The sequence below is a fragment of the Filicampus tigris genome, chromosome 8 (genome assembly GCF_054856515.1).
Source record: "Filicampus tigris isolate MCC_2025a chromosome 8, RoL_Ftig_1.0, whole genome shotgun sequence".
Lineage (NCBI taxonomy): Eukaryota > Metazoa > Chordata > Actinopteri > Syngnathiformes > Syngnathidae > Filicampus > Filicampus tigris.
The window spans coordinates 12,508,721-12,522,390 of record NC_141224.1 but is presented as its reverse complement, the minus strand read 5'-3'; the positions used below and the strand labels follow the sequence as shown (position 1 = coordinate 12,522,390).

Below are 13,670 nucleotides of genomic sequence, written 5' to 3'. Positions count from 1 at the left end.
GTAAATCAGCCAGTACAGAACATTTCAAAAATGTCTATGCAAAGGACACTCTGTGATATATGGGACACATGTGGCCACTTATGGAAATAAATGACACCCTAAAAGACAAATGCAGCTATAGAGAAAAATTTACATGCAAACATATTGGAATGAATGAGCACAACTGTTGTATCGTAAAATAATATAAAATCATTGATTATAATTATAAAAACTTCAAATCATTGGATTTGAACTTTAGAAAAGAAACAAATTGGCAAATTGATGTATAAAATGAATGGAAACACACTTTGACAATGTTATCATAATCAGCAATCAGAGTAAAATGCCTTGTGTACACTGCATGGATATCAAGTTTTTTAAACATCATTTAAAATACTGCAGTGCGTATTTAAAATTCAAACAGTGATTTATAAATACAACACTGTAAAAAAAAGTTTCAAGGCAACACATTTTGATAAAATGTTAAGTTATGCAATTCAACAAAGTATTTTAAGTGTCTCTGTTGTGAAAATTGTCTTTCCCGAATTTCACAACAAAGAAGAGTTTTCAGAACTAATTGTCAATTGTGTTGTCCTCCAACTAGTAAGAACAACTCTGCAAATTGTTTTGGAGAAAACAACTTGCTTGTTTTGTGGCGCCAGCTAACAATGTTGCCATAAATGTTAATCATTTATATTTAAAAGTTATTCCAATTTAAAGGACTGTAGCCTAAAAAATACAAATCATGTTTTTTTTTCCTTTTTTCTTTTAGCATCTTGAAAGTCGACAATCAAGCAATTTGCTTTGCATTAAGATTAGCTATCTCCACCCGATCCAAAGCATACCACATCGTGGTTTGGGGGGAAACTACGTTAACACAGCTTTGAAATGTTTAAAACTGTAGCCTACTAACATAAAATTTTAGAGTTTGGAAGCGTAACGAGACATGTATACTCCTGTTTTTCCCCGTTACCATGGTAACCTCATCTTTTGGACTTCACTTATTTCTTCTGTCGCTGAAGCCAGAGGCAGAGAATGCATCAAGTACGGGTGGGGTTGGACTGTCAGTGTGGAAAAACACCACATGCCATTTAGTTTTGCAGTGTTCTTTGGGCCGGGTCAGCATCGGGACTTTGGCATTAGAGGAAGGGGAAAAATAACGTGCAATGTGTTTTTATATACTTCTAAAGTGTGATCATTAAGGTGTGTGCATCCTTTGGGCGCCTCCGACATTTTTCCTACAATGCCTTTCCGACAAAAACCATTGACTTTTTTGTCACATGAAGCGGAGTTAAGTGTACATTTTGTACAGTGGAAATGAAAAAGTCTACACACCCCTGGTTGAGACCAAGAGAAATCATTTAAAAACTTCTCCACCAATAATTTCACCTATAACATGCGCAACATTTGGTTTTTTTTTCAAGGGGGAAAGTCCGATAACCACCAGCAATAATGTTGTTACATAAGTGCGCACATTATTGGGGGTGTGGCTGTGTTCAGAATGAGCCAATCACGTTCAAACACATGGTAAATGCGAGTCAGCACACACTTGCCACCGTTTAAAGTGCCTCTCATTAACCACGGATAAAGTTCTGATGCTCCAGTAGGCTTTTTCTGACATTTCTAATCATTTCTATAGCCAAAGGCAGGAAGGGTCTAACCTAACACCGACTGGTATATGTAATCACGACCTAGCCGAGAAGTGTTTTTTTTTAATATGATTACTGTAATTATGACTTTTCTACTGCACCAAGGTTAAAGAAAGTGGCTCGTGTGTTTCCGACTTATAGGTAAAAATGAGGGTTGCAGCAGTGCTGTGACATAAACTTTGAATCACTACATATCTTAAGAAAACATTTCAACTTGATTTTTCATGACATATTTATCCATCTATCCATTATCCTAACTGCTTTGCTTGAACTTGAAAAAAACCCCCAAAACATTCAACATAGTGCCAAAAACAATTACAATTCTGGAACAAAAATGATCTAGTTTATTACCTTTTTGGATACCTTTATCTTCCATCTAACCCCAAGGTGTCAAATTTTAGGCCTGGAGTCCAGCTGTGGCCCACACCCTTAAAACTACTGGTTTAAAAATAACAGAATTTTGGTCTCATATTGGACCAACCAGCTAATTGGGTCAATTTGACCCAACTTTGGGTTGTTTTGAATCAAAACAACCCAAAGTTTTGAATCCAAACAACCCTGTTTGGATGATCTAAGTAGCTGGTTGGTCCAATATGAGACCAAAATTGGGTTATTTTTAACCGAGCAGTTTGAAGGGTATATGAAAGCCTAAAAATGGTTTGCGTTGATAGGACACATCAACTTTCTCGTTGATACATTTTAAAAGAAAAAAAAGGCATAAAAAAATATTGCAACATTATTTGATTTGATAAATGATTGTTGCAAAGCTCCTTTTAAAAAAAACAACTTTGTCAGCAATAGTTGTGTAGTCAACTACATGCGTGTAACTATTTTATTCATTTTAACCGACAACTGATTTCAAAACAAATAATCCATTGATCTGTTGCTTAAAATGAAAAAAAACAATAATGCAGGGGGAACTATGGATATATGTAAGTACACACAATGGTTTCAACTATGAATGCCTCTGAGCTCAACCAAAACTGAATTGTCGCCCACGATGAAAAAAGGTTTGACACTCCGGATCTTTTTGATTCAAAGGATACCACATCGTATTTGCAAGCCAGTGCAGTTTTTGAAATTCTTAAAAGTCTTGAACATTAACAGTTAAATGTACAACCGGACGTATGTATTTTATGTTTAAAGCAATTAGCGTCAGAGATCCAATGACACCTGCAAACAATTGAGATTTTGCAAAAGAATAAAAAAGATAAAAAGTGTGATATTGCATTCAATAAAGTTTGTTTGATGTGGAACTTCTTCAGTTCTACACAAAAGCGCTGCAAAGTTTGTTTTTAAAGAAGTTTATTTACTTATTTTGAAATTATTTTGCTGCTATTGTTATTTTAGAATGTTTTACGTTTGAAGACTTATTATACACAGCACTTTTTCACAGATGTTTTTTTTAAATAAAGTCGAGTGTTAATGTATCATACAAAAGATTGCTTTCCTCCAATGTATGCATTTTTACACAGTCGCTACCTATTTTTGGGCAACTTCACTTTATGAGTCCAAAACACAATTGGACAACATTGTTTAGTGATGCTTCCTGTCCCAAAATGAATGACTTCATTTCCATTTCCATCGTCATCGTGGCCCTTTTTGACATTTCTGCCTTGATTTATTTTTGGCATTGGGTCTCGCATTACACGACGGACCCACTTGAGGTTTTTTTTAAGGGGGTAGGGTGGTGCACCTGTTTTTCAATTGTGCTTTTGACAATTTTGAGAGGGTCTGTTGTACATAGACCACGTTGTTAGAAAACTGTATGTGACGTTTATAGCAAATAACATTGTAAAGTGACAGGATATTCACTGGGTATTTCTGTGCAAATCTGCAGGCTTACACAGCTTAACCAGCATTAGTATTATTTGCTGTGTAGTGTTGTGGAGCAAATAAAATATGATCCTTCAGCGTTGGTTTCAAGCCTAAGAACCTTTTTTTTTTTTTTTTTTTTTTTAAAAGACGCAGATATCAGAGAACTTTGGGAACCACTCTTACAAAAGCCTATGCGACGCTATAAATTGTTTGCAACTGATGGCATGGATTTTTTTCTAAACCATTATTTAGCAGTCATAAATTGTGTGGTGTAAACTCACAGTGTGACAGAAGGGTATACTACTGCCATGTATCTTTCCTGGGCTCACTATTTGGCAAACAGCACATCACTTTAGCTGTTAATGACGTGTTAACAAACTAATAATAACCAATTTGCAAATCATTTATTCTCCCTGAATATGAAAGTACCTATTTTGCATAGCAGGGCCCGAGTTGTTTCCAGGTATATCCCCACATATGTCGTTGGAATTATGTATGTCCTCCAGCATTTCGTTAATAATCCAGATTTTTTTCTGTTATTTTTTAAATTACATAATTGTTTCTTATAAACGTGATTCACCTTGAAAACTGTATCCATTAATTCTACGGTCTCAACGCATGCGGGTTTATAGGTTTTTCAACGAAAATGTTAATATTTGCAATTTAAAAATTGTCAATTCACCATAAGACACTTGATCCTGACGTCACTGTTAGAAACAGACAGTTTTTGCATTCACGTCAGTGTCACGTGCACGTACATTTACATAAACATAACCTTTGCACATGCGCATTTGCATTGACGGTCAAAATGATAACACAATGTCAAGATCGCTTTTAGCAATTAACACCTACATAACGTTAGTCTATGAGCCTAAAATAATTTTTTCAAATTAAATTTAAAAACATAAACACAACAAAATCAACAAATAAGAAAGGCCCAGTTGTCTGCATTCAGCATTTGCATATTATCACACCCGGACATAAAGTGGGGGTGACAGGGGGGGGTGACAACTTTTAAAGGTATTTTTGATATTGTGACAGTAAGTGGCTTGGTCAATTCAGGCTAACGATAAGCAATAGAACTACTTGTAAAATGTCCTCAAATCTGCGGGTATAGCGTTGAAAAAGGAAGATTTGATAAATAAAAAATATATTTACAAAATGAAAAAGTCATTAACTTTGACGAGGCAGATTTACGTGACATGCACGGACTATAAACCCGCTTCTTGGGTTTGATTATAGCAAAGCAAAAGCAGCGTTTAAAGATACGCATGCAAGTGCTTTGAAAATAGCTCACGTTGAAGAGATGCAATATTCCCCTCCTCCCCGTGTATTTTTCCTCTGGCCGTGCAGCCAAAGGTTGACTTTATAGCGGAGAGCCATATTGACTCACAAGCTCCTGCGGGCCCATTGAGGCGTGTGTCATGTAGTGCCAGTGGTCACATGGCTCGGGATCGACATGGACCTCACTCACGCACGTCAGCTCACGACGTGCAGGGCTCAGTGCGCCTCACTAAAGTCACTGCAGCTCACTCAGTCAGCAGGATGACCCCGTGCTGAAGGAGGACGAGAATATGGATTTGGATGCTTCCAATATGTATCTACCCAGTTGCACTTACTACGTCCCCGGAGCGGACTTCACGGCTCTGCCGCACTATCTGGCCCAGGGTCAGCCCTCCTGCCCGGTGGCTTACTCGTACCAGTCGTCGGCTCTTCCTCAGGTTCCATCCGTGAGAGACGTGGCGTTCAGAGACTATGCTGTGGACGGCGCGGCGAAATGGCACCACGGCAGGGGGAGTCTAGCGCACTGCTACGCGGACGACGGCTGGACCGGCCCGACCCCCCGCGGGGGAGACGTGCCGGGGAAAGGCGCCTCCTCCTCGGGCTCCACCAGCTTGCCGGCAGGCTTCCACGGCGGCGCGGCCAGGAACGGCGTCCTGCCGCAGGCTTTCGACCAGTTCTTCGACTCGGCCTACGGTGGACAGGAGCACGGAGCTGCCACGCCGGGCCAGGATAGGCTGGGCGCGGTCAAGTCGAGCCCCGCGCCGGCTCCTCAAGCTCCGGGCTCCGACACGGCGGAGAGCTGCAGCCCCAAGTCGTCCCCCGGCCTCGGCGACGACAGAAGCGGAAAGGGGGCTGGTGAGTATTTGAACAACCGTGTCACTCTCTGCATGCTCTTATAAAAGACGTTTTATATGCTCTTTTTTTTTTTTTTAAGGTTTATGGTTCTTAAGGTTTATGGAGGGCCACGAGATTTAGCTCGACAAAAAAGTACGTTATAAACGACAAGATCACGTGCTTGTGCTTGAAATTGGCCGTGAGGAGTTTAAAGTCAAGATACATATTCCCCTTTTGGATCATATAGTCGCCTTTTAACTTGTTTGATTGACAACTCTTTGCAGCAAGGTCTCTTTAAAATGCACAAATCCACATTTTCTTATACCTCACATCTAAATAACAAACATTGACTCATAGTCAATAATCCCCACATTCGCCACACTTTTTGTGTTTGGTTGTCATCTATTTCAAAAGCACATACTCACATTCGGAGTCGTTTAGCACATTAAACAATAACTGTAACGTTAACTTTAACCGCAAATCATACATTTTCAGGCTGTTGTTTTTTTTAGCGCTTCACTACTTTGATTATCAAAAATTCGAAGTATAAATTCTATTTTTATCGTACTTAAACATTTACTATGCAAATGAGCGCTATTCCCATGTTTATCTGTTATTTAAAACATGACCACACTGTACATTTTGTGTATTTTTTCCTACATTAATGAACAACTTAAATACGAACTTTAACTGTAAACAGGAAAATGTCCACTTAAAAAAAAACATTTCTATAGTCCGACTTCGTTTCCAAATATAGATTAACAGTTCAACATTAGGTTTCCCTGTTAAAAAAAAAAAGAAAATAAATACCTTTTCCCGCCTTTTTGCATCATATTATCAACAACATATGAAAACTAGCGCCCATCGTGTTTTATACGGTTTACAGTATGTTGTTTTATGTACAAATAAACAGTTTAAAACATTAATTTTACAGACAAATAAACTCAAATCCTTACTTTATATACCCATTGCTCTCACTTTTCTTTAAAATGCTTCTTTTGAGTCTTTTCTAGCTGTTAATTAGCTCAACAAAATATTCACATTTAAACTTGACCACTTCCCCCCTCCGCTCGCCATATCAACAATTTGAAAAGCCAGCGAGGCGTTGAATCCAACTTTCAAGCCTCCGCCTTTAAGAGATGCTTATAATTTAATGAGCAATATGTGTACAAATTTACTGGGTTTCCAGGGATTTATATGCAGCTGGCCTCACCAACATGGAGCCTATATGCAACACTTTACGCGGAGCCCAGTGAAACCCAAAGCGTGCTATTAAATCTGCACTTGATACTGCTGCCTCCGCTTCCCGTCTAAAAGTCCACTTGACTTACATAAGTGTTTAAAAATGATTTTTACTCCATCATAACAGTGTTTAATGCGCAAAGGCCTTGAGAGGAAGGCGACACTTGAACCCTGAGCTCATTGTGCGTAATCCTCCCATTCTGCCCCCCTGTAAATATCTAATTGAAATGATCTTTATGATTACGATTAGGTGGCCAGAAGACCCGCAAGAAGAGATGTCCGTACTCCAAGTATCAAATCAGGGAGCTGGAGAGGGAGTTCTTCTTCAGCGTTTACATCAACAAAGAGAAGCGGCTGCAGCTATCCCGGATGCTCAACTTGACTGACCGACAGGTGAAAATCTGGTTTCAGAACAGGAGGATGAAGGAGAAGAAACTCAACAGGGACCGTTTACAGTACTACACCAGCAACCCCCTGCTATAAAACATGGACTATATACACGTCAGTGGACGCCGTTGGGAACTCTGCAAGTCCACATGATGTGTCATTAAACGTCTCTTTCTCTTCCTCTATTATTATTATTATTATTATTATTATTATTGTTATTATTATTATTATCATTGTGACGAAATGCTCTTATGTCCTACCCCCAATTTGTATGCTCACATTTACACGCTCGCACGCACAGACTGAAATCGTTTTATTCGTACTTTTAATATTCTATTGTGCAAATATATATTGAATATTGTGCAATGGCTGGAGGTGTTTTGTGTGCAGTTTATGTTTTAGCCTGCAGCTGTGACATATTCAGTCATATTTAACATCTATTTGACTCCTTCCTTGATCCAAACTGTAAACCAGTAATATAAAAAAAAAATCCCTGCACTGAAACTAAATCCTTTATTTTTGTTTTATATTGCGGCACGTATAGTTCATATGCAAAATGTCTCTTCTCCCGAGCCTCAGTAACAGGATCTGCTGCAGCTTTTAATTTGATATCCATTACAAAGAGCTCGGTCGTTTCCTGTAGGCTGATTTCTGACCTAACATGCCTGTTAGTGCAGGGGAAAAGTCCCCCACGTTTCAGTGATAAATGGAAACTCTGCTTGTGTGATGTTGGAAGTTCACAACTAAATATTCAATTTGTCTTATGGTCTAATGTCTGTTTTGTTGGCATTTAAAGGTTTATTTCACCAACAGGGTGTAGTAGAATAAACAAATGGAGGCAAAAATTGACATTTAAAGACAAAATTCGTCTTTCCCGTAGAACTAGGCCTCTAAAAAGAGCTTGAATGACCTGCCATTAGATAATATGGCTTCCTTATACCGTACATCCTGTGAGACTCCCAGGAATTCCGCTTTGATTGCTGAACATCCTCCCAGTTGCTCCAGTAACTTGGCCATAAAAAAGGCGGACTCGTCTGGAGCATTTGGAGTGGAGTGCAATAAAGCGTCTGAGAACCAAGGTTATTAACTGCGACTATAAGGAGGCTTGCAAAACAAGAGGTGCTGCACCATTGAAGGCTGCGGCTCGCCTTGGTGCAGCATCGGCACGCCAGGCTGTTGCAGGAATATTCTGGATATCCTAATCCCCCCCCCCTTCCCCCACCCAGCCTTGTTGCTGGTGTTGTGGCGCAGTGGAAGGCCTTGCTGCTTTCGCCCACCAGAGGGCGCTCCACCGATCAATGTCAATGCCGTTTGTTGATTCTTTCAGATTAAAGACACCGGCTCAGGGGTTCACCCTTTCAGGTAAGCAGCACATGATATAAATGATGGGGGGTTTTTTCTTCGTATTTTTGTTCTCTTATCTCTTTTAAAAAACACATTGGAGGCGCCCAAATTAGTCGAAAATGTCATAATGCAATTAAATTATTACTGGGTTGATTGTAACATGCCGATTGTGGCCAAGATTGTGTAAAAGTTATGACCTGAATAACGCATCCAATTTTTCACATAAAAACTCACCCACAAAATAATAGTGCATTGGGTTTGTAGTGTTAATTTCCTTGTTGCTGGTAAGTTATAGTTAGATACTATCATTATTATGTGTGTCTGTTCTCAAGTCAAATGTAGTAAAAGACGTGTAATGACTCTAAAGATCAAAATGTAAGCGATAAACTCAAAAGCTAATCATCATCACAGATGGCGCTTTATCAACTCCCGACAAATAATAATAATAATAAAATACAAGTAAGTGACAGCGCACACATTTGGTTTAAATGGTCTCGGATGTTTGCATGCTGATGGGTACTATAAAAACAAAACAAAATTATTTTATTTTTTGAATAGGGTTCAAACCAAACAACAAGGTGTTTCAGAATAACACAATCGTTAAACAAAGTGTAGCAATAAAAAAAAAAAATACTGAGGTGGTTCCTTTTTCAGTCATCAGCAATATTTTCCAAAGAAATTCCCAATATTTCACTAATTCAATGAAAACTTTTAATTACGTTTCTTCCCATGTTTCGAATGTTCAATTTTGTGTCCTCTAAAACGATGTATAAAGTATACTACATATACAATGTTGTGGAATAGAACACAACACATTAAAACAAAGTCAACATCATTGTAAATTATTACCGCTGGTTTTAAAATCAAACTAAACCCAACAAAAGTCACATTTCGTGTGAGTTTTTCTGAGCGGTTTTCTTAAATCGTATGCACGCAAATCGAATTCAACTGAAGTTAGTATTTTGAATCCATAGCCCACTTTTCTCCGACCGCCAACTTTTCATAAATAAAAATATTAATTACAATTGCGTAGTAAAAAATACTCATATGAATAAAGTATGAAGTTGGACGCGTAGCCAGTAGTCCTAAAATACACAAACAAAATCAACAACAAAATGCTAACGAAAGTGGTAAAACGTTTTTGAGAACAACATTTCATAATAATTCTCTGTTTGCAAGGGTGCTAAAGAATAATATGTAAGCTATTTTTACGTCAATGTTTAAACGAAATATATAAGTATAGGACTACATTATATATATATATATATATATATATATATATATATATATATATATATATATATATATATATATATATATTATATATATATACATATATATGATTAATAAAATAATAAAATAAAAATGTAAGCCATAGTTAAGTGTTATGCAGTCGAAGCCGCATTTGAACGATGACTTTTCATCCATTAGGAAAAGCACACGTTGAATGCTTGGTGAGGCCAATTGTAGCATGTGGAAGCGTCACAAATGATGAGCGCTGCACAAAAGGGGTCAAGAGTCCCTCTGGAAGACGTTGAGGACCTTTTGGAAGTATGATGCACCGTGATGCACCTTTACTGCTCCTTTTTTTACAATGCTGTAAAAGCGGCCATAAAGCATTGTACAAGACTGTTTGCAGCTTTGAGCTGCCTCACTTGCTAAACTCTGCTTCGGCTTGCATGCATCGAGGATGTGCTCACGGTTCAAAATCCCCTCATTCAAATGATATTTTACCCACAATCCCGTGCATGTGCAACCCCACACCCACCACCACCTTTTTTTTTTTTTTTTTTGCACTTTTCTTGACTTAACCTAAACCGAAATATACGACACAGTGGAGCAGTCTGGTCGGACTGGGAGGAGTCTGCAGCCGCCTGCTCTTTTAATTGGCTGCGGACTACAGTGAGAAGCGTGAGTATCGCTAATTATTCAGCAATGTTTTGCACAAGAAATGTCGGGCAGAATGGGCGATCTTCACCCTAGCACAGCCATGACATGCCCCAACAACCAAGCTGCCAATCCGTTTTTTGTGGACTCGCTAATCAACGTGAGGGGCGATGCCGGCTCGTATTACCACAGCAACGGCGTGTATTTGCCCCCGGAATACTCCTATGGACTCCCCGCTGGCTCCTCTTGCTTCCCGGGGATCGCGAAGCGCACCGAGGGGAGCGCGCCGAGCGGCATCCCACCTTCCGCGCCCTACGCTCCGGGCATGGAGACGTGGTTGGAGGCGTCTCGCTCCTGCAGAGTGGAGCAGCCTGGCGGCCAACATCTGACCCAGCAGTGCTCCTTCTCCACCGCCATAAAGGAGGAGAACGCCTATTGTCTCTACGAATCTGATAAATGCCCCAAAGGAGCCACTGTGGAGGACATTTCCTTCTCCGGAGCGTCGTGTCCGCCCACAGGCGGCAGCACCGTGCCGGTCCCCGGCTACTTCCGCTTGTCGCAGACCTACGCCTCGTCCAGGCTTTACCACCATGCCCAGCCGAGCGTGAATAACTTCCCACCGCGGAGACCCCCCCTTGGGCCAGCGCAGCCGGCTCCACCCGCTCCGGCCGCTTCCTCCGGGCAGCGGGAGAGCCACGAGGAGGCGCCCGCGTCCGAGCCCTGCGCCCCGGCCAGAGAAGAGGACAGCCGGCTGTCATCCGATGACACGTCGTCCCCGGAGCCTGCGGATGCCTGCAGCGTGGAGTGCGAAGAAAAGCCCTTGAAAGGTGCATTGCGCTGACAAAAGACATATATGTGCATTGTGTAGATCACTTGTGAAAGCAGTTTTTATTTACATGTAAGAATGAAAGCTGTATAGCAGGTCTTGCCCAGTAAGTATAGAAATACAACAATGGCACAATTATGCACGTTGTGCATCAAGCTTAATGGGTTTTTGTCTTGCACCAGTATCCAAACTAGTCACATTTTTGCAACACCCACAAGACAGATAAACAGACACACAGTCCTATTGTATCAGTCTTGTGGCTTGGCTTGGACTACTTCCATCAGTGCATACGTCCAGGGGCTTTTGTCTTTTAAGTCTGAATAAAAGAAGAGTGAGGATGCAAGGGCGTATTCTGCAGGAACTTTGCGTGCAAGAGACATTTGCATGCAGTTGCAAGTGCACTGATGGATAAGGGAGCATATGATGTGGTATGCTTTGGATCCGTGGTTCCTTTCCACGCAGATATTACATTTATACAATTATCATCAGTCTGCGTGAAAAGTACTATAATTTACAGTACATACATTTAGTACGTGTAGGATTTTTTTGTGCATTTGTGTAACATTTATATGTCGGAGCAATCGAAAGAGCCTGAAATAACATCACAAATGCGCGGATGTAGGCGTTTTTCCATTCTAAAATGACATATTCTCTGCACGTTCGTCCACACTTGTTGCCTCACGTTGCACCGTGCATTTGATTTCACAGAAGCTGGCAAAATGGAGAGTCCGGCGAACTGGCTGACCGCCAAGAGTGGCAGAAAAAAGCGCTGTCCGTACACCAAGCACCAAACTCTGGAGCTAGAGAAGGAGTTCCTGTTCAACATGTACCTGACCAGGGAGCGGCGCCTGGAGATCAGCCGCAGCGTGCACCTCACCGACAGGCAAGTGAAAATCTGGTTCCAGAACAGGAGGATGAAACTGAAAAAAATGAGTCGGGAGAACAGGATCCGGGAGTTGTCCGGGAACTTCGCTTTCTCCTGAGACTTAGCGGACTCATCTCCATCCCAGCCAACTGTGAGAAGAAACAGGACCCTCTATACTAGGCTAACTTATTGAATGTTATTATTTCCGCTTTTAATCGTCGTGGATGTGTATTTATATAAATGACATTTGTAACCGTTGTGTTTGAAATGTTCAGAATGTGAACGCAATGTATGTACATAATGTATAGTGAAAGCATTGCTATGTGCATGTAGAATTATACCCCCTCGGTGTTACAGTAAGAAATGAAAGAGTATTTGCACACGTTTGCTGGTCAACATAATAATAATAAAAAAAAAAAAAATCCTTACAAATGTTAACTCTTTATTTCATTGACAAATACACGCTGTAACCTTTATGGGCTGATTAATCAATATTTTAGGAACTGTGTTTGCCAATAACACAATGTTAAACTGCATCAAATTCCCAATGACAACAAAATTAAAATTAAATCCATTTTTCGTAGTAATTCCTAATGGCACGATCTTAAAAATGAATTCCAATTTCTTATGGCATAATATCGTCGTATTATTATTAGTATTATTATTATATCTGTTATTACCACGCTGCATCTGTCATTGTAACTCCCAATGACACTGTTAAAAAGCGTTTTACTTCCCAATGACAGTGTTAAAATGCATGTTATGATAACTTCAGTGACACAATGTTAAAATCCATCTAGTGGAGCTCTTAGCTCTCATACCCTGGCAGGATTTGTGAAATAATAGTTTTTTTTTGTTTAGTTTTTTAACGAAAATATGACTAATGACGGGTACTATCTCATTATTTTCTTTATGTTTTATTTAATAATTGTGCTTTTCTGAAATGCCTTATAGTTAAAGTTGCTTCCCATTAAAAATAAAACAAATGTTTTGCCTCGTTTTTGTTTTCTTTCAAGAACAGTACAGATCTTGAAAATATATTTTGCCGGGGATTATGCGAAAATATATGCACACAGCTATTCTTAATGGCACAATGTTAAAATGCATGGTAACTTCCATGTGACACAATGGTAAAGTCCTTCTTGGCACAACGTTCATGTGCATTCTAATTCCAATGACACAATGTTCAAGCGCATACGTTGTATTAACTAACGCCAGTGACCATATGTTAAAATCTATCTTGGAAAAATGTTCAAATGCATTTTGAGTCCCTATGACTCCATGTTGAAATGCATGTTATGGAAACTACCAATATAAAAATGTCAAATCAACTTTTATGGTGGCACAATGCTGTAACTCCCAATGACACATAAGAAAAATGCATTTTAATTCCCACTGATTCCATGCATGTTAAAATGTTAACGGAGTGACAAAATGTTACAATCAATCTATCTAGGGCCATTTCTGATGACACAATGTTGAAATGCATTTTTTAAACATTTCTAATAATTAAAAGTTATGCAAAGTTGCATATGTGGTGATACCTCCCAATCAC

General features: G+C 39.6%; 2 protein-coding genes across 2 annotated transcripts; both read left to right on the top strand.

Moving 5' to 3' along the window:
• The first annotated feature begins 4,881 nt into the window (after positions 1-4,881).
• hoxa11b (homeobox A11b) lies at positions 4,882-7,752 on the top strand. Its single transcript, XM_086038097.1, has 2 exons — positions 4,882-5,585; positions 7,057-7,752. Exons 1-2 carry the CDS (start codon positions 5,021-5,023, stop codon positions 7,287-7,289), a joined length of 798 nt encoding a protein of 265 aa, XP_085894223.1. The 5' UTR covers positions 4,882-5,020; the 3' UTR covers positions 7,290-7,752.
• A 2,577-nt stretch (positions 7,753-10,329) lies between these two features.
• On the top strand, positions 10,330-13,280 carry hoxa10b (homeobox A10b). Its single transcript, XM_086038121.1, has 2 exons — positions 10,330-11,251; positions 11,959-13,280. The coding sequence occupies exons 1-2, from the start codon at positions 10,489-10,491 to the stop codon at positions 12,231-12,233; spliced, it is 1,038 nt and encodes a 345-aa protein (XP_085894247.1). The 5' UTR covers positions 10,330-10,488; the 3' UTR covers positions 12,234-13,280.
• Positions 13,281-13,670: the final 390 nt, after the last annotated feature.

What these genes read in the sequence shown, in the direction of transcription:
- hoxa11b (XM_086038097.1), top strand. Translation starts at nt 5,021, where the DNA reads ATGGATTTGGATGCTTCCAATATGTATCTACCCAGTTGCACTTACTAC. An exon ending in CAGAAGCGGAAAGGGGGCTG is followed by an intron (nt 5,586 to 7,056) that starts GTGAGTATTTGA and finishes GATTACGATTAG; the next exon opens with GTGGCCAGAAGACCCGCAAG.
- hoxa10b (XM_086038121.1), top strand. Translation starts at nt 10,489, where the DNA reads ATGTCGGGCAGAATGGGCGATCTTCACCCTAGCACAGCCATGACATGC. An exon ending in CGAAGAAAAGCCCTTGAAAG is followed by an intron (nt 11,252 to 11,958) that starts GTGCATTGCGCT and finishes TTGATTTCACAG; the next exon opens with AAGCTGGCAAAATGGAGAGT.